At 40.7% G+C, this 27,464-nt stretch overlaps 1 protein-coding gene across 6 annotated transcripts in view; it reads left to right on the top strand.

Moving 5' to 3' along the window:
- The window catches only part of VWA3B (von Willebrand factor A domain containing 3B), a 124,064-nt gene that overhangs the window by 62,973 nt on the left and 33,627 nt on the right, over positions 1–27,464 (top strand). For all 6 annotated transcript variants that reach the window (XM_019485112.2, XM_019485111.2, XM_019485110.2 and 3 more), the window contains 7 exons: positions 953–1,137; positions 1,845–1,982; positions 3,687–3,726; positions 3,838–3,994; positions 8,145–8,263; positions 10,666–10,716; positions 14,507–14,726. In XM_019485112.2, the coding sequence (XP_019340657.1) occupies positions 953–1,137; positions 1,845–1,982; positions 3,687–3,726; positions 3,838–3,994; positions 8,145–8,263; positions 10,666–10,716; positions 14,507–14,726 (910 nt within the window). The remainder of the gene's footprint in view (positions 1–952; positions 1,138–1,844; positions 1,983–3,686; positions 3,727–3,837; positions 3,995–8,144; positions 8,264–10,665; positions 10,717–14,506; positions 14,727–27,464) is intronic.

Below are 27,464 nucleotides of genomic sequence, written 5' to 3'. Positions count from 1 at the left end.
TATCCATACACTCATGCTGTTTGTCCCTGTGATTTCTGTGACATTCCAAGAAACTGGTGACCAAGTGATTCCTTCACAAAAAAAAGCTAATTGGAAGTATAATACAACAAAGAATGAGCGTCTCTTCCAAGGCTATAACTAGTCCTTCCAAGTCCTGATGGAGGCTAATTTCTGGGCTACTCTAGGAAAGTTTGCTTTGCTGCTGCTGCTGCAGTTCCTGTTATGTGGCCAAACCTTGGATCGTTAGGTGTATCTGATGCCTTACAGGAACAATGTATGAAGCAAAAAGAATAAATGATTATACTTAGTGCGCTTTTATACAATAATTCCAAATAAGAAAAAACACTTTATAAAAATGACTCTCACTTTCAAAACAACCCGAATAAAGGCCAAAGTTTGTGGTTAGAGATGAGAAGATTTATATCTTGTGGAGTGGTTTGAAGTGTGGTAAAAAAGATCAGCAGCTCCATATTAAAAGGCAGAGTGATTTATTTTATAGAATCATAGAAAATTAAGGTTGGAAGAGACCTAAGGAGGTCATCTAGTCCAACCCCCTGCTCAAAACAGGACCATCCCCAATTCAAAGTAGGTTTTAATTTTTATTAGCACTTGTTATTAACATATCGTTTACTGCTTATAGATAGGATGGCTTACCTTTTCCCCTAGAATTCAGACCGGCTAGAGTTAGAACATTCTGGCTTCAGTAAAGAATAAACTGTTTACATATTTACATCCAGATGTTTATAACTGAACATTTTAAAGCAAAACTAACAACTTTTAAGCCACTCTGAACACTTAGGAACTAGTAAAACAATATTAATCATTGTCTAACATTTGAAATCAGTGTTCGATTTAAGCTTTATAACACTGGAAAAGTGATTTCTAATAAAAGTATTCATACTTTTGAAGGCATTCACTTGCTTGTTTTTTTTCCTTCATCTGTTATGAACAGTCCTCACAAGCAGACTTTTACTACTTCATCTATAACCATGCACATCCAGGAGCTGAATGCTTCTCCCACCAGTAGACCACAGTGTACATTAGAAGAGCCAACATTGACTGCACACCACCAGATACTAAATACATGGCAAACTTGTAATGACAGTCCAGCCATAAGGAAAAAGGCACTGTATGCAGGTAACTATCTAAACTGAAAGGTAGATATTAGAATTTTTTCATCAGCTTTGAAGTGATCTTGCCAAAAATAAAATGACAATTCTTTATCTTGGTCATAATTAAAGTTTGATGTTTTGCATGGAAGTAATCTTAAATCTCTGATTTACTTTTCACGACTTTTTTGCATTTCTCTCCTCTTGGATACTTATAGTAGTTATTTTTACTATCTGTTGTGGTGTTTGTGTAGCACTTTCTGCAGTGGAATAATAAATTTTAATTATCTTGATTGATTTAAGAAAAGAAAAAAAAAGCTATTAATAGTAGGGGGCTTAACACCCGCTCTCTTTTATTAATATAAACAAATAAATCATGATAATAGTGAAGAGCCAACATGTGTGTTTTATTACTTATAGTGTTCATTTAAAAATCTCACTTTTTGATTTATTATCAACTAAATTATTCTGTGAAGCAACATATGAGATCATTTGAAAAACAATTTACTTGGCTCATCTGGAAAAAAAATACTTCAGCATCTTAACCTTGGAAGATACAGAGAATAAATGAGTATTAGTTGAAGTATTTTTACATGCAAGACTTGATCTGCAGTAATACACTAGAACAATAGAACAGACGGTTGATACTTGAGAAGAATTCTGTGTTCAAGAACTGTGAGCATCCATTTGATTTGTAGATGAGTTGTTCCTTTGCCTTCTTCTGAACACTTGCAGAACAAACAAAGACTAGTCTGCTCAGAACTCGAGGTTATGGAATAAAGTCTTGTAAAGGAAGTCCAGATGAGAAGATATCTCCTGAAAGAAAGGATTTTCACCTCAAAAACACACTGAACCCTGCAGCCAGTTTTAAAGGCAAGTAGCACAACTGTGTGAGGTGAACAATTTTTCTTTTAATTTGTTTGAATCTGGTGGTGCCATGTTTGAGGTGAGGGTGAATGAGCAAATAAACTTTTAAACTGCTGTCAAGAGGAGCCAGGACTGTGTTCAACTGACACGGTCAAGGAAGGAAGTCCAGTGGGATGGTAATGCTAAAATTTGAGATACTAAATTAGAATTAATACAAATGGAAAGATTAAATACAATTCACAGATTTATAAATAAGACTCCATTTATTATTCTTCCTCTTGCAAGGAAAAATGGTCATGGTCTTAGTCATCTTGGAAATAACTTAATCTTCTTGCATGTTCTCTGTATACTGTACCTCTGGCAAGGTCATTTCCTACAAAAGAAGCGGAGAATATTGTGGAAGAAGTGGAGTTATTGTGGAAGTAGTGGAGATGTGTTGGCAGATTTTACATTTCTTGTCCCAGCATGGTCTGGATCCATTCGGTGTGCTTCTTGGGGGTGTTTACACTCTGCACTGGGTTTCATGTTTCTATCACTAGTCTGCTGTTGGTACCCAAAATATCTAGTTTAAAGTTATTTTGAATATATCTAACTGAAGTGCGGGGGTAGATGTGCCCTGAAACTGCTGACGGAAGAGCTGAATCACAGTTTTTTTTTGTTCTAGGGTGACTATCTAAGAGATGCTCATTTCAGTAAAAGAAAAAAGGAAGTCATATGTTAATTGTTGGTTGTATTAAAGGTCAGGGTTAAAATTGACAGCTCTAGCCTAAATCCTGATGTGCTGTTTTAGAAAGAAGCCCAGCTTCACTATATGGGTGCAGACAGAAGTGACAGTTTTTGGCTGATCTGGCCACAGAAAGCGATCTATAGCTGTGACCAAACACAAGTGCATGGCTGTAAACAGCTTAAAAAATGGCCGATCGGGTGAAAATCTGAACCCTCATTGTATGAGGGGTCAGATGAAGATGTTTCAAAACAGAGCGTCTTCTGTGACTTCTGTGCTGTAATATGCCAAGGACCTTCAGAAAAGCTGCACTCAGCACATGGGGATAAGTGGTCAGTGAAATGAAACTAATTTGTTAGAAACTTGGATATGATATCCAGCAGATATTCCTTTTTTCCAATGACTATTATAGCTCTGGGCTTAATGCTAAAGGTGCTCTCATTTGTTTTAAAACTGTATACATGATATTTGAAAATGTGTTTGACATTTATACATCTCACTGTTTCTTGTCTTGTTTTTAGTTCTCTAGCTACTACTTTTGATTAATGAGCTCTTTATACAGGTTAACCTTAAATGAAACGCAGCTGGCCATCCAGCCAGGGGCAGTATATTATGTTGTTATGGTCTGAGTTAGGGAACAAACTGGTGAATCTTTCTTCCTTAGTTATAGGCTATAAATCAAAATGAAGTTTAAAATAATTTTGAAAAGATTTAAATTAGTCCCTATCTGCTTTTTAAGATTTCACTGTTAATTAGGTCTTGGGAGAGTGTGGGTGGGAATGTTGTTAATATTGATCAAACACCAAGACTGAAACACAAAAGAGATTAATGTTCACAAAGAAGCTTAGCGGCTGGAACAAGCATTATTGTACAACCCTCATGGTGTTTCTAATAGGTTAAGACAAATTGTTGAAACTAATTGCTACAGTTGTGTCTTGTGTGCATGCAGAATCATTATGTGTTGTTTTGTAAATGTTTTCCCACAGAAATGAATACCCAAAAGGTGACAAAAAGAACATCTAAAGAGTATGTACATAATATCACAAAAAGATAAGTGTTTATAATTTTTTTCAATGATTCCAAAAGTACCAAAACTGTTTCTATCTCATGCTATATCTTGAGGATTCTTATTTTCAGTTCTCTAGATATCTCTTCATCTCGTTGGCTAAAGACTCATGGTTTAGTTGCTAGGCGACTCACCATAATGGATGCCTTAGCCCCCACAGCTGTTCCTCACAGTACTAAATACATCCCAGTTCTGGAAAAACATGTTGTTTCTAAAGTCTTTGATGAGGTAAAGCTTTTGTTTTATTTTGGGACAGATCTAAAATGTATTACTGTTTTTGAAAGTAATTTTATTGTTCATTCATATAAATATCAAACAGTTATTTTGATTGTGATAAAGTGCAAGTGATGCTTAGCATAGAGATTTGATAGTGTTTTATTTGCAACAATCATTAAGAATATAAAACTGCTAATTAAATATGTTTCTTGCAGAGGGAAGGAATTGGGGAACTTAATGCTGTTTGCATTTCTTGCCTTTTTACCAGTGGGTGGCAGCATGCAGCCACAAGGTGTTCAGATTTTTTCTGGCTGGTAGCCACTAATGATATATGTTAAATCACTGGAGATCTAAATTTTGGGTTTCGTAAGCTAATTGGAAAATTGGTCATGCTTTCTTATATCAATGAGTTCTCAGGGTTTACACATGTTCACTAGAGTATGTTTAAAAAGGAACAGAATAACATAATCTAGGGTCCAGGCTTGATAGGTGTTCAGTGCCGCCTGTGGGCATGTCTACAGAAGATGCTAAATGCACAGTAGACTAATTCGACCGCGCATTAGCATAGTCATACTATTGCACTAATGTGCAATAGAATTAGTCTACTGTGCAATAGTGTCACTAAAAAAGCCTGTGCTGGTGCGACTAGAAGGTGAGGGGAGCGGCAACCACTCTTCCTTGCCTCTTCCCCAAATGAGGCATTACCTGGTGTTGTGAAGAGAAAAGGGGGTTTGTTGGCTTCTGTTGGCCTCCCCATGCCTTCCCTGCTGCCCAAATGAGCAGCAGGGTGGCAATTTAAAAGCAAGTGGCTGGGAATGGGAACCCCACTGCCAGCTTTTAAATCTCTGCCTTGCTGGTCAGCTGGGTGGCATACCAGCAAGGGGGAGCCAGTCTTGGGGGCTTTCCCCAAGCCCAGCTCCCAGCCACCAGCCTTTAAATTGCCATGCCACCACTCATCTGGGCAGCAGAACAGCAAGGAAGAATGTACAGGAGCTGGGAGTCAGGTTGGGAGAGCCTCTTCATGCCCAACTCCCAGCTAGTAGATAGCCACCCCCCTCACTCAGCTGAGTGGCAGAGTGGCAAGAGGGAGCTGGAGGGGCTGGGAGCAGGTGTGTAGAGGCTTTTTCTAGCTTAGGGTTACCATGCATCTGGGTTTTCCTGGACATGTTCTCTTTTTGAGTCCTCCAATCCGTCTAGGCAGTTTTTTGGAATATGAATTAATGTTTAGTGCTCTGCTCCACTGGTGGGAGTGAAGGGAGGGTGACTAGGGGCAGGGGCAGTGCTAGGGTAAGTGGGCTGTAGCAGGGCAGGGGAGGCACCTGCCCCTCCAGTGGGGGAAGGGAGCAAGGGGCCCTTTGAGGGCAGCGGGGTGCTCCATGGTTGGGCAGCCCCAGGAGATGCTGCCTGGGGGGATGTGGCCAAGCTGCCTGCCGCAGTGCTGGAGCCCCAGGCCTAGGTAGCCTGTGCTACAGGCATCCCCTTGTCTTCCCTCCCACCTACTCCGGAGTCGGATTCACTCAACCATTGCCTGCATGAATCAGAGCTGCCATGCCCCAACCTGGTTGGTACAGGGGCAGCTGGCAGCCCCCTCTGGCGGGGCTGGTGGGATCAGGGGGCTGTGATTTGGGAGTGAGGAGCACTGGCAGGGCTGATAGAAATGAACCCCTGTACACAGCTTATTTTAAAAGGCTGTTTGCTTTCATAAGGTGCTTCTTCTGAACAGCATTTCAACAGTAATACCAGCAATTACAATTGAATACTTATATCTTAATGTCTAATTTTCATGCAGAAATTTCCAGTTTAAAAGTATTAAGGCATTTCATGCCTATAACTGGTGGCAAGGTATGACCCTAAGTTGGAGCATGTGTTTGTCAAGCTCTGGTATATGTGGCATGAAAAGGAAAGACAACAATCTGGACTGCAGACAAGTGGAACTAACAGAATTATCTCTATTATATGTGGAACCCATTCTTCTTTTGGCTTTATGCTGGTATTTCAGGGAAAAGCTGAGAATAGGATGTGGCTTTAATTATAAAGCTTGATCAAGAGTGATTAACAGATTGCATTAAAATATTGGCTGCCCCTATACTTTGAAGCCCCCTTTCAGAATAATTATTTACAACATTTTTGGAATCAATTCTTCTAAGATATTGGGTTTTGTTGTGCAGAATAGATATGTTCCTTTGTTTACTTGGAGGAAGGCATTATTTTTGATTTTCACCCTTTGCTAACATTGATGCACTAACAACAGTTCTCTCACCTTGGAAATAGAGAAGAAAGTAAAAAGGTTACCATGACAACTCTTCATTAATAAGATGCTGACCTGCTCTTTTAATTTCTGTGTGACCTGACAGTTTCACCTGAGCCATTGCAAAGAGATTAATTATTACACTAACCATCAATTTCATATGTAGAATAAAATTTTTGGGTGTTCAGCTAATATTAATTCCATATTAGTACCATATTTCCAGAGCAGTGCTTCTCTACTGATACTTCTGTGCATCTGCTCCACAGATTGCAGGGTCTTTGATAGAGCTTTATGAAAAACAGAATTTATAGATTAGTAACTGAACCAAAAAAACCACCCAGAAAAACACTGGTTTCAGGTTGACCCCTCCCCCGCAAATTTTCATCTAATATGAAGTGATTTTCCCTTTTTTCCCATGTTATTTACCTCTCTCTGTTTAAAATTCAGGTCAGTTATGAAATGAAATCACCATTTTGAAACAAAATGTTGAATTTTTTTTTTTTAATATTGAGATAAAACATTTAACCTTTTAATTTTTTCCTTTACTACTTTAAACTACTTACCAAATCTGACCAGATTTTGCAAATAATTGCCTCCCTGAAAATGCATTTTTGGTTAATTTCCTTTTCCACGAAAGAGAATTCCCTAGTCATAGTCTCTAGAGTTTAATGCCAAAATAGTAAATATATTTTTGCCAATTCTTAACATTCCACTTAGACTATTATACTCATTCAGAAATATTATTGAATATTTATAAGCTGTATAGTTGGAGTGAAGATAGTGGTAGAAGATGCCTTCTGCAGAAAAACTCCTTATACCTTTGGGCTGAAGGTTCTCAAGCTTGAGTGTCACAGGAGATCTCAACTGTTTGTTGTAGAATTGGAAAAACTTTTTCTATAGCACCAATATCAATTTCAATTTTATCTGGATTAGAAGTGGGAAAGGCATTTACTGCACTAGAATTTTGTAGAGAGAAGTAGACTTGTGCAGAATATGCTTTGATGTGTTCTTAATACAGTGGTACCCTTCTCCCATTTCATATTTCTTTCTTGTTACCATGCTTTAGAAGAAAGAAATATTTTTCCAGCATAATCTTGCGTTGGCTTGTTGATTGAAAGTCCATAGGAATTTATATTGGGTGATATTGTATATGGATTTTTAAGTGAGGGATGGTCTCTCTTTTCCTACTTCTCTTTTAAAGATCAATTATTTGGGTGCCTGGGTTTTCTGTTTCATAATGTAATGTGCATTACCTAGATGATGTAATGAAGATTTGGGAAGATATTTAGATTTCTAAAGAAGGAAATAGGTGCCTCTGAAACTTTCAAAGGCGCTTCATTAAGGATGGTTGATCCCAGTATGATTGTAAAAATGTCTATGTGCACTTGTAGGCACCTAAGTACTTTTGAAAATCTGGCTCTTGCAATAGAAGTTATGGCATTTCACGCATATATTTGTATATTATATGCATCTCTGGAATAACCTGGTGCTGTATACAGAAGAATAACACAGTGATTTATTAAAACAATACAATCTGTATTGTATCTGCCTGCATACTTTCTGTCTTAGCTTTCATTAGTAGAGTAATGTTGAGAGATATTGTTTATTTCGGTTAGAAATAAATTGTAAAATATCAAGATTAATTTGTTTTGCCTTCCCATGCTTCATTTGCAGGGTTCCAATGTTTATTTTAGGGATCATATTTATATATAGGATTTCTGGAAATACATTGCAAGACAATTGTATCCTAATACTGAAACCCCATTAGGTTTGATAACTTTCATGTGACCTTGTGCCTGTATGATCACTTACATGAAGTGCTTTGTTTTTTCTTACTGAAGTTCTTTGAGACTTTACTTGGTTGTGTAACTAGTCATATATTCAGTGAAGTCTTTGCTCGTTATTGTTTTGTAGGTGTTCCCCCTTGCCCACATTAGTAATGGCAAGCAACAAATCACATTAATTAATCCTCAAGCAGTGAATCTTGATACTTACAAAGAGAAGCTGGAACAAGCAGTTAAATTTTATGAAAGGTAAGTCTTTGCTTCAGAAATTCACCACTTCTGAATTTAGAAAATCATCTGTTATGTCCTAATTCAGGGGTGTCAAACATGTGGTCCTGAACTGGTTGGAGCAGGTGTTGTGTGTGACATGGTACCTGGAGCAGGTGCCACATGTGGTGTACCTACAGCCAGGGCAGGCACTACATGTAGCATGGCACCTGTGTCAGCCAGTCTAGGATCTGCGTTGTATGAGCCCAACTGGACTGTTTCGTACGTGGAGCCTGTTCTGGACACTCTGGGATTGCCACTACACACTGCGGGTCCCATACCAGCTAGAACAGACACATGATCCAGCATACTGGGAGGGATGAGGCAGGTGCTGTGGTCCTGATCCAGTCCATGTGGCTAGATGAGTTTCACACCCCTGCTCTAACACATAGGTGGGCAGGAGCCTGTAATGATGCAAGAGCGCTAATTTCTACTTTAACCCTGGGTGAGATGGGGGTTAAAGTTAGAGAGGTTTTGCTACTGTTATGTTACTACAGGCTCTTGCCACAGCTCACAGTTACAGCATAATGATTTCTGCCTGCTCAGAAGCAGTAGCTCTACCCCACCACGCCTTTTGAAATTGCTCCAAGGGAGCGTGTGGCCTTGCCCTTACTAGATGTGAGTAAAAAGTTATTCAAAACTAAAAATAATGTTCATTTTTAGTTTTTGTGACAAAAAATTGCTTAAACTTTGCAAAGTATTCACCATGCAAAAGGCAATATAATATAATACACACACACACTAACTTCCATTAAAAATGATTTTTTGAGAATCCAAATACCTAAATTGCAAATTCTTGAAACTTAAGTGTTTAGAACAGAAGTACTGATAGATACTTAACTATAGTGATCTAGTTGTAATATTGCAATAAAAATTTTATCAGTCTGAGCAAATATTGTTTTGGAGGATCGGGAAGTGAAAATATTCCTGGCCTAAATATCTGGATGCCACATTTTCAACCTGTAGTGGATGTTAATTGTCAAATTATCACACACTTTTCCAGCTGAAACACTAACTCAGCTGTGTCTTTTATGCTTGAATGCAACATTACATTTCTGGTAATTAAATATGAAAAAACTACAGGTCAGCTCTGTGAATAGTGATTGGTCACAAATTTATTTTTACAACTATAAAACAGACAATATGTCAGAAGTTGCAGATTTGAAGAATGAAAGAAACTAGGACAATAATGGAACCATATACAGATTGACTATTAACACTAAATTAACAGAGAGGAAAGTGATGATAATAGTAATTTCATGTGTGTACAGAAGGAATAGCCTACACTGATGGAGAAAAAAAACTGGGAGCTACAAAGTGTGTGATCTTGAATAACCAGAGGCATTTACAAATGAGCTAGATATGAAAGTGTAGCATTTAGAAGTGTGAAATAGACAGATGAACATGCCAAGACTGCAGATTATGAATGAACTAAGTAATTTACATTCTAAAGGCGCTGGTTCTCGTTTCCCTTAGCTAATGAACTGAATCAGTCAGAAACCCATGCTCAGAATCCAGTTTTGTGGAAGCTATTTCATCTTAAATGCAAGAGTTCATTGCTCAAAACTGACAAAAGAGTAATGTTTGAATAGGTCTGAGTTTTTCTTGCAATGTGCTGGAACCAGCTTCTACATTTGGAAAGAGCCTATAGTGGAGCTCAGTTTTCTATCTTGTGGACGGCAACTAGGATTCCCCTAGACAACCCCTAGAGTGCAAAAAAAATGAAATCGTTATGTGATGGTTTAATTGTTTGAATGCTGACAGTTGATGATAAAACTGTCAGATTGGAAACGTGTATGTCAAAAAAAAATACAAATGCAAGACAAAAGGCTATAATGTTTTTAAAAGATAACAGTATGTAAGAGTGCTTCTGGGTAAGTTTTATTTTCACTTCAGTGTTTTTTCTCAGTAGCCAGAATAGAATGGAGTGGAATAGCATGATGTCCCACAGAAAAAAGCAAAATCATGAACATTGTTTCTCAAATGTCTCATGCTACAATTTTCTGAAGCTGTTTACTTGGGGGAGGAAGTGCTTAAGTTGTCTGATATTAAATCAGCCCAATTACTTAGTGTAGCTTGCTGGGTGATGGACTGAACTTTCCATTGAAATCCCTACAGGAAACAGTAGTGATTGCTACTAATCCTTCAGTGACCCTGAAATAATTATGTTGCTACTGATGGAAGAAGCTGTTTTTCCATCTTCTTTTTCAGATGATAATTTCATAGTTGAATGATAAGGATACAGTTTGTCACTGTGGCACTCGCAGAATACAAATTATTGCAGACGCCTTTAAAACTGTGTGTTCTTTTCTTTTATTGTTGTTATGATAATCAGCTGCACTCTGACTGTACTCCCTCAGAAATTGTTTTGTTTTCTGTAATAGGCGCCTCAATCTAATTACTTGGAGAGCACTATCTCAAGAAGAAAGAGACAAGTAAGCTGTCACCTTCTTATGTTCCAACTCAAGAATTGAATCTTTAGAACATATATTAATACAATAGGAGCTAAGGGACATAGCACCTTTGAAAATCAGATCATAAATATTTAGCATACTTTTGCTGCTCTTTCTATAGCCAGCTTCTTTTATGTTCAAGTGTCTCTTGTTTCTCCCTGACAGGTAAACATTTTACGTGACAGAGTAGTATTTACATCTTAGGTTTTATTTTATGAACCACTGGGTTTGTCTACAAGTGCAATTAACTTGAAGCAATAAACTCCAGAGCAATTTGAGCTGGAGTAAACTTCCCCCACCCAAGCCACAGGGTTTACGTGTGTGCCTGGGACAACAGCGATTTGAGCTGGGGCAGAGCAGTTTATGCCAGGGCCATTCAGCCCTGGACTCTGGTAGTGGCATTGGTTGGTGGTAGAGGGGCTGTGTTGGGGATGAGGGTGCTGAAAGTGCAGAGCTGGGTGGCTAAGCAGCAGGCAGAAATCTGGCCTCTGGCTGGCTGGGTTGACTGGGTGCAATTTATGCCTGCGGTCAGTGTCTATATGTGCATTTAATCACAGTTAATTATCCCAGCATAAGATAGTACTGTTCCTGACAGTACTATCTTACGGGGTGTGTCTACATGAGATGTTTACTGCACAGTTGACTAATTAACTGCACAGTAAATGTCTCAGCATCTACACATGTGCCTCTATTAGAGTACACAAAACAAATAAACTCTGCTGCAGGGTAGTGCTTGTAAATTCAAGTACTACCCTTCAGAGTTTTTCATGCTCAGCAGCGCTCATTGTGCTGCTGTCTGGGCGCATGTGTAAACAATGTGCCCAGGAGCTTCCCAGGAGCAATAAGCTCCGCAGGTTATTGCTGCACACTAATGGTACATGTAGATACCTCCACTGTGGTGTTAACTAATTTACTGTGGCCTAATAGCATTGCATGTGCAGACAGTGATGCTTTACTTCACAGCTAATTAGTCTACTCCACAGTTAACTGCATGTGTAGATGGGCCAGTAGGTTTCAAAATGAGAAGATTCCCTGTTCTGCTAGCTGTTTGCTTTTATAAAAAAGAATATGAATTTACTTATAACACTGAGAAGCACCTCAAGGGCGTGTTTATACAAGGCAAATACACCTTTATCCTTGTATAACTGTATCCACATTAGGTTTGTCCAACTTTTAACTATATTGGTTATTAGACTGATATACTGATAGAAAAGCTGTGTTAATACAGACCTGACAGCATTGAATCTAGCACCTACTTAGTTCACAGGGGTAATAACATAATTAACTAATTAAAATTGACTAGGAGCAAAAATTTAAATAGGAAGATATGAATGAAAATTGAGAGTTCTTTAAGAGTACATTAGAATGTCAAAAAGCCATGATTTTGCCATCAAGGAAGAAGAAAATTCTGTTTAAAGATTAGTTCCAAATTGACCTTGTGGGGAGCTAAGTCACAAGAAACAATACAAATTGATCCTACTTGGTGGCTGCAAAACTTTTCAGGTTCCTAGATAATTTAGTTGCCTCTGTTTCCACCTGAAAGAACCTCAGCATGCCTAAATTTGGGCTGCTATGCATAATCAGAAATTATCTGGATTGGCCACCTAACTACTTACCTTGCTTAAATTCTAGTTCTGCAAGATACTTAACCCCCACTTAAATCCTTAAGTGAGGTTATAGAGACTGTTTGACGCTGAAAGTGTGTATACAACTCATTACAAAGTGGGCAGCTGCCCACTTCTTTGCCCAGTAATCTAGTGGAAATATTATTTGTCTAGGAAGTCAGGGGTTCCCCCTTCCTGAGGTGATTCAAACTCAATTTCCCACTCCAGGACATTGCCCCATCCACAACACTATGGGTTAGGCTGGGTAGGCCCCCTCTGCCCTTCTTGTTGAAGCCTGCTCGCTGGTCAGCCAAGAGTGCAAATGTTATAGGACAAGTCAAGAGGTCAAGCAAGAGGAACTTTGATTCTGTTGTGAATGGATCAAGGCATTCCCCTGGGAAAGGTGGGTCTTAGATTCTGGCCCCGTTTGCTAGGGTTATTTCATTTTTTTTTAACCGGTGTTGATCAAATGAAAAAAATGCATAAATGGTCTATGGATTCAGCTAAAGGAAGTGTATCTTTGTGGTTCAGTGAGAAGGATATACCCCTGGGATATTGAGACATGGTTTTTAAACATCTCAGAGTGAGCAGGGGCAGGTATCTCTCGGCTATTGGTCAAAAGGCAGCCACTGCCATGATGAAAAAACGATTGCTTTATACTGAACTCAAGCCTGCCGTCAGGTAGGAATTTCACAGTTGTGTAGGTGACCCGGCTCTGGGTGATCTGTATCTCAAATGGGTCCAAAAGTATCTGCCCTGAAGCCTTGAATCAGATAGTTAGGATCTAAGGAACAGCAGGAGTTCAGACACACCCTTAGGCTTAGAAGTTGTATTGGCAAGCGGTAAGTGCCTCCCCACTAAATGAGTGGGTAATCTGAAAGTGACTTTGGGACCATAGGGTAGGCTGGGAGTAACCTAGGTCTTCCAATTTACTGTGTAAGAAGACTAAGTACCTGACCCTTCTCATTTGTATTGCCTTCCTGGGCTAAGGCACCTTAATTTAGGGGCAGATCTTAATGGTTATTTGAGATCTGGCCCTAAATACCCATCAAAGGCAAAATGGAAGCAGCATTTAGAATAAAAAATATGTAACAAATGGGAAAATGAAGAAATATATAGCAGTCAATATACATTAAAATTTACAAAGTATAGAAAATTGGTAAGAGAATCTAAGATAAAATAAAAATCCATGCTGGCCAAAAATAAGGAAAAGCAGAAGGAGATTCTTAAGTGTATTAAGAGAAAGATAAAACATGGCAGTCATACAGAATGGTCTGGATCACTTGGTAAGCTGGCCCATTCAGTCAAGGTGTAGCTTACTATAGCCAAAAATAAAGTTTTACGTGTAGAAATAAAAAAATGCTGACTGTGTGTATAGACTGGGGGATCCTGTCCTGAGAAATAGACAAGCAACTAAATAGGAGCTCTCAGTGTGATGCTGTGACAAAAAGGGATAGTTCAGGTCCTGGATGAATAAATAGAAGTAGTGAGTAGGAGTAGGAAAGTGTTTTAACACTACATATGGCACTGATAGACATATATGGTAGTAGTGTGTATAGTACTGGTCTGTGTTTTAAGAATGGTGTTAAAAAATTTGAAAGGTTGCAGACAAGAGCCCAAAATACTTTGAAAGCTGAAGGAAATGCCTTCTGGAGAGAGACTTAAAGAGCTTTCTCTTTTAATTTATCTAAAAGATTAAGCAAGCCATTTTTCAGTTTATAGGTACTACATTGTCTTGCATATATCTCACTCCTGAATATAACACACACCTTGTTTTTGAAAAAATAACATAAAGAAAAAAAGATTTCACATTGGGTAAGTATCTGAGTAGAAGCATCTAGGGAGCTGAGGTTGCTGCTAGCTTCACACACTGAATGGGGCCCTTAGAGGGAACCCATGTACTGGCTTAATCTGGTGCTGTAGGTCTGGGGCCGTGTGCTGAGCCTGATTGGTTCTGTGGTATGGGAGCATAGCCTGGACCTCATCCAGCATGGTCGATTTGGGGCTGTGGCCTAATCAAGTGCAACGGGTCTGGAACTGTGTGCTGGGTCCAACCTTGCATACTGGCTCCAGGGTTGTGTGCTGGGTCTGACTGTTCCCCACACTGCCAAATTTCTGCACTTGCAGAGATAAGATTTTCTTGCATATAATTCCTAATTTTGTTTCAGGTTTGAGCAGGACAAGCCAGTCCGCTACATGGAACATAAGGAAGCCTTGCTAGAGTCTTTAGAAAATCTAGGTTGGCCTGTTTCCTATGAAGATGTGATGCTGTTGGAAGATGAAATTCTGGCAGGGTTAACATATATCCAACAGGCCTCTGATCTTCAGGAAGCTGCCAAAAAGGACATTCAGAGGACCGCTGCTTCACCTGTCAACCACAGTAAAAAGGTAGGTAGTACTGGTGCTATATATAGCATTAGGTGGTATATATCATTAGAGAGGTGGTCAAAGATATTTTTCAGACATTCTTCATCCTGTCTTTCTGTAATAATTTTGTCTGTCACTTGGCTGTTTGATAAATCAGTGATAATTCTGTGCACACTTGAGGAGATGCATGTTTCTTAAATGAAATAAAAGAGTGGGGCAAAATCCAGATTGGTTCTAAGTCAGGCCTGCTTAAAATGAAGTGCCTGCCTCCAATATGATAATTCAAAATGCAGATGTAGGTTACACCTGGGCTGTCTACACAGTCAGTAGGGACAGTTAAGGGCCTCCTGAGGGCAATTCACAAGAAAGGAAAAAAAAAGAGAAGCTGGACATGAAGCTGCCTAGAGCTAGCCAATGGGAAATGCTTAGCACATGGGTAGATTTGAATTCCTGCCCTTTTCTTGATCCTGAACCTGGAGTCATCTTCTGAGGAGAGGCACAATCATGACTTGTTGTGTTATGGTGGTGCCCACCTTTTGTGCAAAAATTTAGTAGTTAGAGCACTTTCTCAGGATAGGCCAAGAAGCCAGGTCTCTCTTATCTCATCATCCTGAGGAGACCCAAACACATATCTCATACTGCCCAGAAAAGCACCCTAACCATCAAGTTAAAGAATAACCTGCATGGGAGCACACTCCATTCCTCTGTTAAAGCTTGGTCAGTGGGCAGAAATAGTAATCATCAGGGATCTTGATTTTCCCTGGTAAAAAAAATTGCAAATTCTCTGATAAAACCCCGAAAATCTGTGATTAAAATGAAAGGCCACTATATATATAGGTATCAGTTGAACACCATGTTTTTATTGATATATTTACAATTTTAAAGCAATTTGGAAGCCTACCAGTGCCTCAATCACTATTCTCTCTGTCTGTCTCTCTGTCTGTCTCTCTCTTTCTATATATATATTAAATTCCAAAAGCAATATGGACAGACAGACTAAGGCTTTTATATATATATATATATATATAAAAGCCTTAGTCTGTCTGTCCATATTGGTTTATTCGCACTCTGATTGGCTGTCTTAGCAGCCAATCAGAGTGTGAATAAAGTGTTATGGCCAGCAGGCAGCGGAGTGCAGAGGGGATGGGGGGGGGCAGGCCAGTGCAGCTGCCTTAGCCCTCCCCCTGGCTCCGTGGAGGAGGTGGCAGTGGAGTCAGAGGTCAGGGGAAACGGGTTGGGGCTGTAGCAGTGAAGGGGGGGCAGGGGGAGTGGCCCTGAAATCGAACTGCTGGGGGGGAATGGGGTCAGGCCCGAAGTGATGGGGAGTGGGGGAGCAGGGTCAGGCCTGAATGGGGTGGGGGGCAGATGAGAGGAGCGGGGGAGCAGGGCTGGATACTGGGCTCTGTCCCCCACTGGCCCTGGCCCTGAAGCAGAGGGGGCGAGGGTTGGGGGTGTGAGCCTTGGCCTGGGTCTCTGTTCCAGCCACAGGCAGGCAGTGACGGCGGTGACGGAATGCACAGGCCAGCGGTGCTGGCCTTGCTCCCCCCATGGCAAGTCCAGTGCCACTGGCCCTGGCCCCCTGGCCCTGCAGGCGGTGGCGATGGAGCAGACAGAGGGGTGGCGGGGCCAGCAGTGCTGGCCCCATCCCCCCTGCTCCCTGCAGGCCCTGAAAATGGAATGGACGGGGGGGCAAAGCACCGCTGGCCATGCCCCTGCCCTGCAGGCTGCGGTGATGGAGCTGATGGGTGGGGCCTGCAGATGGGGGGGGGGGGGGTGGCCTGGCCCTGGCACTAGCCCCAGCCCCATGGTATCAGGGGGAGAGGAGGAGCATGCCTGGCCCCAAAGGTAGGGGGGGTGGGGACGGATGCAGGCCTCTGACCCCGGCCACCTCTTTCCTCACCGCCTGTCATCCTTGACAGGCAATTGACTAGTAATAAAATAAATTCTAAATATCTATACATTTTGGCATTTGATTTTGGGTTTTTTATCAGAAAATCAGAGCTCCCCCTGCCCCCTCAGCTCACAGAACACAAGTCCAGGCTCCTCACTCCCAAGCCACAGCCCTTCAGCCCTGCTGGTGCCCTTTACTCCTCCCCATAGCCCTGTTGGAGGGAACCCTGGAAATCTGCCAACCTGCAGAGAACTCTTTGCAAAATATGTGGGTTCCTCTGTTAAAATGAGAAATCCACGTTTTCCTCTGGTAAGGGGGAAAATCTGTGTTTTTCTCCAGTTTTCCATGGGAAACAGAAAACCCATATCCCTGGTAGTCACTGACTACATTTTCACCATGGGGTTTTAGGTCTTTGGTTTCATGCAAGTTTAGCTCCAGGAGCTTGACCAGTCCAAATAAAGCTCTTCTCTCAATCATGAAAATGTTTCTATTGCCTTTTTCTTACCAAATATCTTGAGTTGTTGGTGGTGATTTTGTTTTGTTTTAGTTTAGAAGGCCTTTGCAAATATAAGTATTCTAAGGCTCTTTCTACAAGCGTATTACTAGGAAAATTCAAATAATGTGTTAAAATCATTATCAAGCCCAAATTGATTACTATTCTGGTCATATCCCAGAACCTTCTTTTTACCTCTCCATCTAAATTTTTTAAATGTATAAAAAATACATTTGACCGAGTATATAGTTTCAAAATAACTTTGATAAAATATTTACTGATCCAAGACAGCCACATGATGTAGCAACTGCTGCACAATGTGAAATCAAAGGATAAATGCAAGGATATAGTTGAAAGTAGAAAGACACAGGTTGATCACAAGTTTTAAAATGAGCAGCCTTTTACAGCCAATGTTTGTTCCTATTTCATGCATAGTAAGTCCAATGTAAGGTTCTGATACTGTAAATACTGATTGTTCTCTACTCTCATTGTAATGAGATATGTGGGTGCTCAGCATTGTGTAGGATCAGGTGCTAATTAAGTATGATTATATCCTTTCATGGTATTATTTTTTGTAATGTGACAGAGGTCATGGTTTTATATTCAGTTAATCAAAACCCTGCAAAGTTTCTCATGTTGGAAGCCCAGTAGTTTTTGGTTAGGTTCTTTATTATTCTTTGGGCCTTCAAAATCTTCCTCAAATCTATAAACATCAGAAATGTTCTAAAGCTAGAAAGCTGAACTATTTATTTTCTAGACACAGACAGGTAAGGCAATACATAGTCCTAACATCTAACTTAAGATTGTTTATCTTCTGCTGAGTCAAATGGTATGGAATTAGAGAGTGGTCCACAACCCATGGTTAATGGACACCATGTTGCCTGCAAGACCCCCGACACAGCTTGCAGCCACTATGATTGACAGGAAGAGCAGGGTATCATGTCTGCAGGGTGTTACTTGCTTGCTATTGTTGCCGTAGGCTAGCAAAGGATGAGGACTCATGAATTTTAGTTTACAGAATTGAAAGTAGAAAGTGGGAGAGGAGGATTTTGTGTGTTGGAAATTAAATAACTCTCACTTCCAAAGTAGGATTTTGGTTCCAATCCACAGATATAATAGTACAAATTGTGATCTTACCTGTGTATGTGCGATTTCATCATTTTTTTGTGAAAGGCATGTGATTTCATGCATAGATAGGCTATTAGTCTTCTGACTATGGCTTTTTAAAGTTAAGGGAGAGAGAGAGTGTGATTGACATTAGCTTGACTGGCTGTGACTCTTAGGCTTTCTTTGGCCATGAGAATTCAAGCTAAAAGTGACAGGTAAAAGATAGGGAGACTGATGAGTGACAAATTTGATGGCTTGACAGAAAAAGAAATACAGAAGAAATGCAGAGAGTGCACATTGATAAATGCTGTTTGAAATTTGACAGCTCAGTGTCAGTTTCAATACGTTGTCAATGCTATGAGCAACTCATTTGGAAAGAGTGTACTGAAGCAGTTCTTTACTACACATAGCCACTTCAAAATGCAGTAGGTGAGTAAAGATAACAAGAAGGGGGGAGGCATGTGAATTCATAGCATTACAGCTTCTAATATAGAACTTTGCTATTGCGTGGTGGAAAAATTAGTTCCAGCATGAATATGGGAGTTTTCAAACATAACCTTGAAAGGTTGCGATATGCATTCCCATACCATTTCTTTCTTACTACAATGTGCTTTCTATGTCCATACTTTTCAGAGGCCAAGAGCATGCAATACAGTTCCTGAAGAGCACTTAAAAAATTCCAATATATTTCTCTTTCAAGAACTAAGTAAAAACATAAGTGGATGTGATGACATCTGATTAGAAAAAAAATCCCCAAGCCAACAAAGAACGTTAGATTAATGCATCTTCTTGATCAAGAGTAGAAAGGTACAGCTGACTTCACTGAAGAAGGTCCAGACAAGTCCTGAACCCTAAACCTGGGATTTCAGTGGATCACACATAATGAGTAAAGCATTGAATGTGCTTCATACAGTGAGCTAAGTGTTACCCTGAAAGAACAGCCAGACTTTTTATCCTGCCCTTTAGCTCAACAAGTTTGGGATGTGTTGGTGGACTATTCAGGAAAACAGAGTAACAATGCTGAGCATTCTCACTGAGATTGTCCTGCCTCCAGATGGCTAATAAATCAAATCTGGAAACTAATAGCAAAATATGTAAGTCTCAGTTGCAAAGCTGAAGCATAAGAGAGAGGGTTGTGAAAAACAGTTAGGATCCAAACCCTACATAGATTTGTGCTCTAGGTCAAAATCAGTGCCTTGATCTGCACCCAGGGAAGAAGAGGGAGCCATCGGGAAATTCCTCTTTTCTAGGCTGGCAGTTATATTCTACACTAACTACTTCTGGATGCTTTTCATGGATAGCACTAAGTCAGCAAAATGTTCTGATCTAGTCTGCAGATAATAAGCCCATGATTAATTAGGGTACTGTCCTTAAGTACAAGGAAAGGTCAGAACTTCTTTCCCAAATGAAGGTGAGAAAAATCAGTCTTAGTTTTGCTTGTGTTAGTTTCCAATACTGATTTCAGTAGTCTGGAAATGCAGCATTCTGAGTTGCACCCCTTGACTCTAAATTTTGTTTCTTTGGTTGCTCCCTTGGGACTCAGGAATACCTAAAAATATTACAGGGTTTCCAAGTTACAGACCTGGTTATCAAAAGACAAATGAACTTCTGTTGAAGGGGTAGATTCTGTGTCCTCCAGATATTTCCTATGTTTACATAACATCAGCAGTGTCTTGTCTAGTTTAAGTGTCAGCCAACTAACTCTCATCCAGGGCACAGTCTCAACCAGAGACTAAGAAAGAAGAGAGACAACATTTTTCAGGTTCAGTGCAAGAAAGATGTAAAACTGTGTTCCATTATATTGATGTCAGTACAGTCCAAACTGTCTGTCTGAAAGCTTCACAGGCACATTGAAGAGAGGCATAAACTTTGGATTGCCCATGAGGTTGCTGAGCATTTTGACCAATACCATACACCCCCCATCTGAGGTCTCTTAGGGAAGAGTGAGCAAACTGCTCAAGTACAGTTAATTTACTCCTGCCAAGGTATGCAGTCCTACCTAGTTTATGAATGGAAAATAATATGGTCATAGTGCTTAAAAAGTTAATGTTTTTACTGTGATTTCCCAGTGTATGCTACAATACTTCCCTAAAGGATGGATTATATATATATTATAACATTTCTAAAGCTGAAAGGACTATAACCTAGGAAATGTGCCTTTTTAAGAACACCTATTCTGCCAGCATAAGTTGACACAGCTAGAAGAAATTGGCAAAGATAGGTGAGCACTGCTGGGAGTAACAAGTGAGACTCACAAAATTTCCCAGGTTTCAAATACCCAAATTTTAAAACCAAGTTGAAGGAAGTAAATGAAATCTGAAGATTTCAGGTGATGCTGTAATGGATGCAGTATCTTCTCTTGAGGAGGCTTTCTGAAAGGAAGGATAGAGACTAGGGCCACTTGTAGATATTAAACCCTCCCCCAATAAACATGTTTTACTTGGGGAAGCAGCATGTTACTTTGATTCGGCTCTGCAGTGTCTGTATAGGTTGGGCACTCAGCGGGGCTTTTTGGCACTTTTATCTAATAGCTGATTGAATCAGCTATTAGATAAAAGTGCCAACCTTCCCCCCACTAAAGTACCGGACATTGGGTGAGCTGGGTCCAACTAACATGCTGCCTCTTCTGGGCATGTGCTAGGCTCAATGTGGGAATGTGCAGCGTTTATAATAAAACACTTTTTTTAACATCTGCAAGCAGCCTATGTGATAATTAAAGAGGCCCTTGCTGTCAAGAGATGTTTTTTTGAATGTGGGACTAATAATATTATATTTGAACGATGCAGGCACCATATGTTTGAGGGGTGGTGATACTTCCAATTTTGATTGTCTGACATGAACTGTGTAAGCTTGATACATAGAAGGTTGTATCCAAAGAGATGTACTACTCAGATAAAGAAATAAAACAGTTATTGAGAAGAGAGGATTCATACAAAGCTAACATCTCCACCCAAAAGACTAGTTTGCTCATTAGAGAGTCTTTTCAGAGGCTGTTAGACCTTTAGGAGATTCTTGGTTGTATATTTCCTAAGGTCCTGGACAATTAAAAGAATTGCTTTTAATAAAATTAATTGAAACTCCAGCTCTAAATGAGAAAAACTATACAAAAGTAAAAAGAGTGCAGATGCTAATTACAGTGGTATGTAGTCAGGGGCATGCCTTGTCCTAAAGAGAAAGTTTGACACCTCAAAATCATCTGGGCCATATACATGAAGAGAGTCATTACAGAGAACAGTGGAGGCATGTCAACTTCCTGAAAATGTGGTTCTAGACAGACAAACACTGACATGTAAGACTCATTTAACAGCTGAGTATATATAAGGTTCATATTTACAATGTGTTTGGATTAGGTTTAGCACTGCTTGCCCTGTATCTATCTAGGATCTTTTGTTCTGTTTTCCTTATTTAAATAAACTGTTTTATGTATGCTAATTTGATCTGTGGATTGCTGTTGAGTAATAGGTACTACTGGGTGTGCTCAGAAGAAGGAGACTCATTGCTGGCCTCTGAATAGGCAGACTAGAGCTTGAGATACCACAGCTTGAGTTCTCTGAAAATGCTTTAACTCTTCCAGAGTATATGTGTGAAGGGTGGGGTTAGGGAAGGGAGGCAAAGAGGACATCCCAGCAAGGTATGGAAAAGCCACTAGCTAATCACTATAAAGAAATATTAAAGGCCTAGAATCATATTACATAGCATAGATGATGACAGAGATATATACCGTGTTAACTTGAATCTACGGCAAGGTATTTCCACCCCCCCCATCAGGATAGGGGAGAAAGTCCCTTGTCTTAGATTTGCCATCAGATCAGATCCAGAGTCAGATCCACAGCAGCCTCCTGCCCCCCACTCTGCTTGCCCCTCCCCTTTCTCCCCCCTTATTGTCAGGCACAGCTCAGCTCTGGCTCTGGCTGGGTTCCCTCCTAGGAATGGATCACATGGAAACTCCATCCGCTGCCTGGCTGGTCAGTAGCACCGACACCGCTGCATGGATGGCAGCTTAGATTTGAGTAAATCTAGTACATTGCGATTTATTTTAAGATGCCTCTTAGGCTGCAGCTGGTCTGAAGCTGGTCTGTTATATTTTTCTAATCAATAAATGTATTTAGTTAGCAGTGCCTAAATCTGAAATTAAAAATAATCTCTAGTACACAATCTTAAAAAATATCATGCTACTTTGTCAACTTTTTTTCCTACCTCAAGTCTCTCAAAACTTTTTTTGTGCCATTAGTTTTGTGGAACCTTCTATAGACCACTTGTAGCATTGTGTACCTACTTCTTGCCTGGTGTAAATCTGTACAGTTTTAGTGTTTTCCACTAGCCAGACCTCTGATTTTAACTCTAATATTAAACTGTTGGCAACCAGGAATATATCTCATGAGAATATACAGAGTTACAGTGTTCTAAAATAGGTTGTGGAACAGACAAATATAGTATAAAAACACTTAGATTTACTGTAATCTATGATTCAGTGAATCATAACATCCATAATGCCATTCAAAGATCTCTAGAGACACTAAGAGTCTGTGAATAGTTAAGCTGCATACCTCTCAGGACCAGAAATTGAATACTTGTGCAGCTGTAAAAAATTCTTGTTGGAAGTCTACTGGGAATCTCTGTACTGTTGTCTAATGCTTAATTCTTAATCAACATAGTAGCCCTTTTGGTGTTTTGATTAGTCATATATATCTGCTAGTGTGGTTTATGGAAGATTTGTATTGACAGCTGCTATAAATACTGTTGTTAGGTCACCTGACGTTGTTTTTCTGTTAAAATGTGAGAACTTCCACAGGCTGTGTAATGCTTGTTCATACATTTTGTATGAATTAGTCAAGCATTCTCTTAGGCCAGTGGTGTTCACATTTTTGGCTCCATGGGACAGATGAATGGTACATGGCCAGTTGGTAGGCCAGATTGGGCTCTGCTCTGCCCTTTGGCTGTGAGATTGGGTCCTGAGGCCCCATACCATCTCTACCTTTCTGTAGACCAATTTTGGCATGTGGGGGCCAGGCAGGGGCAGCTAGGGCCTCAGAGCCCAATTCCAACTGGCTGGAGGCAACATAGGGCTCCCCCACATCCAGCCAGGATCAGGCTCTGTTGGCTCTGTTGTACTTCCATCTAACCAGGATTGGGCTCTGGAGGCCCCATGCTGTCCTGGCCTGGTCCTCACACACTGGGATTGGCCCCATGCTGCTCTGTGTGCCATCCTAGATTAAGTGAAGGACATTTTAAACAGCATGTCTTACTGATACATCTGGGTTGAAGTACCAGATTTAGATAGTTTAGCCTATACTTTTTTTTTCAGCTTTTTCCTGTGGGTTAAAGTCAAATGAGTATAAAAACAAATGAATATGTGATAGAGCGGGAAAATAATAAAACTTTTGACATTTTTGAATTTTTGGTTAATTTTGTATACAGTGTTTTTTGCTGTTTTACCATCATGTGGAGGGATCAGAATATTTCTTTAAAACTGTTTAAACCCCTCTAGTCAGAATTGATATGAATAAAACCCAACACACTGCCTAACACTGATGACAGCATACAAGAATTTTCTCAGAGGGCTGATTGTTATCCCAAGCTTGGTATTTTAGTGCAGCTTCAGAAACAAGGCCTTCTCACAATTTCACTTATAATTGTATCTAGGAGCGAAAGCTCCTCAGGGGATCAAGTTATGGAGAACTGGCAAATATCTGTTCCATATTTACTTGAATAAAAGATGAGTACCGCCCCCCCCAAGTCAGCATAGGGATTCATTCACATACAAGGAAACCACATTGAATACATTGTTCATCTTTGAACTGCTGCCAAAATCAGCATGTATTCAGTAATGGAAAACTGCTATAAAATTGATTAAATGCAGCCAACACTGAGCATGACTATAAAATACATGGTCCTTCTGGGGCAGTCCTGCTGATGGGAACCTTTTTTGTGTGTCCCTTAAAAAAAAAGCAGTTGCTCCCCAGGAGGAAATGAACACTGGGCCTGAAGTCACTGCAATACCAGGCTGGCACTCGGAGAGCGTAGAGCAAGCTCGAACACCCTCTTCTGGTGCCAAAAATGCTGATGGGAACCTATCACAAGGATAGGTTAGTGCAGTACTGGCTCTTTTTCAAGACACAGGGAGCCATTACACCGCATACATTTAGACTTCCTCTTCACTCCCACAGCTGAGCTGTGCCTTTCTTTCCAATGTTCAATGATTCATGTTTTTTCACCAGCCTTACATGTCTGGCAAACACACCAAATAGGGCCCCAAACTCAGAATCCCTGTGTCACCCACTCTCAGCCTGGTGCATATGATAGGTGTGGCCCTGCCCACTATGAGGTGAAGCCAGATCAGATTGTCCTGTGCCTCATCTGCATATACATTTTTGGAGGATCCCAGGACTTTTTACAAGAACACCTGGTTCCAGTTATGAGTAGGTGGCTAATTAGCATGGATCCTTTGCGGGGGAGGGGGTATCTGGAGTACACACATATACTGAGCAGTGCTGAATTGTGGGGTCACCATGACTTGAACCACTGTTGACTCTGCTGGGGCCTTGCCCAGTGAACAGTATGGTAATCATGAGGCTTTTGGCTTTGGACTAATGTTATGCATAGCTTGTACTATATATAAGTAGGTGCCAAAGTGCTGCTTAAAAGTGTATTTATGGAATACCTCAGCTAAAGCTTGGAGTAGTCTCAAAAAGGGTAAAATGTATCAATTCTGGATTAACTCAATTTATGAGTAATATATGCAAATTACTATAGCTGGGTCTATTTCAAGGTCAGTTTTTTCAAATTTGCTCCTTACTTCCATGTGTTCATGGAGCCAAGTCTCACAGTAAGAAGAGGGGAAGGCACTGCAGAGGGAAAAACTGGGGCAGGAGCAGAGGACAAGGGGGCTACCTGACCTGCCAGGTTTATTTTCCCTGCTGCGGCAGTGAGAAGGGGACAAATTCAAGGCAAACATTCAATAATTAGATTCTATACCTGGAAAATTGTATCAAATTTATAAATAGTCCATATATAGAATCTAATTATTTGGGGATTGTCTTATAATCAGGGTCATCTTATATTCAAGCAAATATGGTATTTCATATGCATGTTGTACATGCCCATGTGTGTTTATAATGATAATGAGTTACTTGCTCAAGAGTTAGATGACTCCTCAGACCCAACCCCCATGGTGTACCTATCTATCCAGTGTTGAAAACTTGGAGATCAGACACTGATCTGTTAAAATATCTGCCCTTTAGAAAAGAAGCAAGAGAAAAAGTTGTCAGATGCTTCAGGCTGTCACAGATCAGCTAAGACCCAGGGTCTACAGCTGCCATGTTGGTCCCAAGAAAACAGGAGATGCTAAAGCAAAGTCATGACTGCCTGGGGCAGAGGTCAGCAACATACACTGGCACACAGTGACAGACAGCTTTGGCAGCAGTTGCTTTCCATGTTCTGGTGCAGGAAAAATGGCAGTAATAGGCCGGCCCCTTCCTTGTGCTGGTGCAGGGAGAACTGGCATTAGCTGGTGTGGGGAAAAATGGCAGTGGTGGATGCTTTCCCCACTCTGGTGATTGGTACTTTCCCTGTGCTGGTGCAGAAACAAGCAGTGACAACAGCTGTTTCCTCTGTTGGCTCAGAGAAAAGTGGCAGTGCCAGGTATTTTCCGCATGTTAGTGGCCTCCACATTCTAGCCTACCTTTGACCTGAACTGGGTCAGTCCAGCTCACAGCCTTAAAAGGTTGTTGACCACTAGCCTAGGGGCTTGAAGGAAAATCCGAAGATTATCAGGTCAGATCCAAAACAAAGTGCATGGTTTACCAAGAAGTTGTGATTCCCTCCTTACTGTATGGAGCTGAGATCTAGACAATGTACAGAAGGCACCTCAAGTCATTGGAGAAATACCATCAATGCTGCCTGTGGAAGATTCTTCCAATCTAGTGGGAAGATAAATGTACCAACATTAGCATCCTCTCTCAAGCAAATACCATGAGCATCAAGGCAATGATCATCATCCAACATCAACTTTGTTGCCCTGGCCATGTTATCTGGATGTCCAACTCCAGTCTCCCAAAGTAAGTTTTATTCTGCCAGCTCAGTCTAGGCATATGGTCAAGAGGAGGGCAGAGAAAACACTTCAAGGATATCTTAAAGGCCAAATTGAAAAAATACAACATTTACATCAGCTCATGGGAGACTGTTGCTTAGTCCCACACCAAATGGAGTAAGAGTTTGCTGCAGTAAAATCTCAGTACTTTGAAACCTTATGATGACAACAGGAGATGGAAAAGTGGGAGGTGCAGAAACAGCTTGTTGCAGACTGAATCAAGAATCCAAAGCCATCCATCCTGCACATAAATATATGCCCGAGCTGTAACAGATTCTATTGATCCTGGATTGGCCTCATCATCCATCTTCAGACCCCCAGATGAGAAATTCATGGAAGATAATCATCCCCAACTGTGAGAGATTGCTGAAGAAGTATGTATAAAGGGCTAAGTACAGGCCATCAAAAGCCTGAGGCTGAATTGATTCAGTCTTTGCAGGTTAGTCTAAACTGCAGATATTACATTGAAACAGAAGTGAACAGACATTTACCTTTGATTCAGGAAATGTAGCCATGTGCCTGCAGTGGCTCAGGCCAGAAGACAGGGGCCACTAGAGCACAGCTCTCTGGCACATAGTCAGCATAGGCTGTGTGTTTGCTTCCTCTTCCTGCTGTCCCCAAGTTCTCTGGGATGTGCAATCCACAATCACAACAACAGAACTCTTTGGGGTTGCTCATCACTTTGTCTTCCTGCTTCTAGGATTTGTAGTCCACGGTTATAGCCAGTAGTAAGTTTGAGTGGGGGGAAGGTATTTATCCCCCCTCCCTGGTCCCAGACCCCAGCTGGGGTTTGCCTGGGGGAGCAGTTTCACTCCCCTTCCCCCCACCCTACCCATAAGGATGGGTTGCAACCCCAACCAGGCTTGCCACCCCACACCATCTTGTCAGCCAGCCCTCACTGCTTTAGCTAGGGAGCTGAGGGGCAGGGCCAACACTACTCTCTGGAGCAGACATCCTAGCTTAGCCCAGGGATGGAAAGCATGCTGGGATGGTGGGGACTGTGATTTAACTTGAACCAGGAAGGCGTCTGGGACAGGCATTACATAAACTGATTTGACCCAGATCAGTTAAGTCTGATACTACATTCAACCAGGTTTATCTTAAAGCAAGTCAGCCATTTTGAAAGTGGTTTATGTAGACTGAGCTTCTGTGCTGTTACAAGTTTAAACCAGTTTCTGA

This window comes from Alligator mississippiensis, chromosome 1, assembly GCF_030867095.1.
Source record: "Alligator mississippiensis isolate rAllMis1 chromosome 1, rAllMis1, whole genome shotgun sequence".
NCBI classification, from domain to species: domain Eukaryota; kingdom Metazoa; phylum Chordata; order Crocodylia; family Alligatoridae; genus Alligator; species Alligator mississippiensis.
This window is presented reverse-complemented; position numbering and strand designations above follow the sequence as displayed.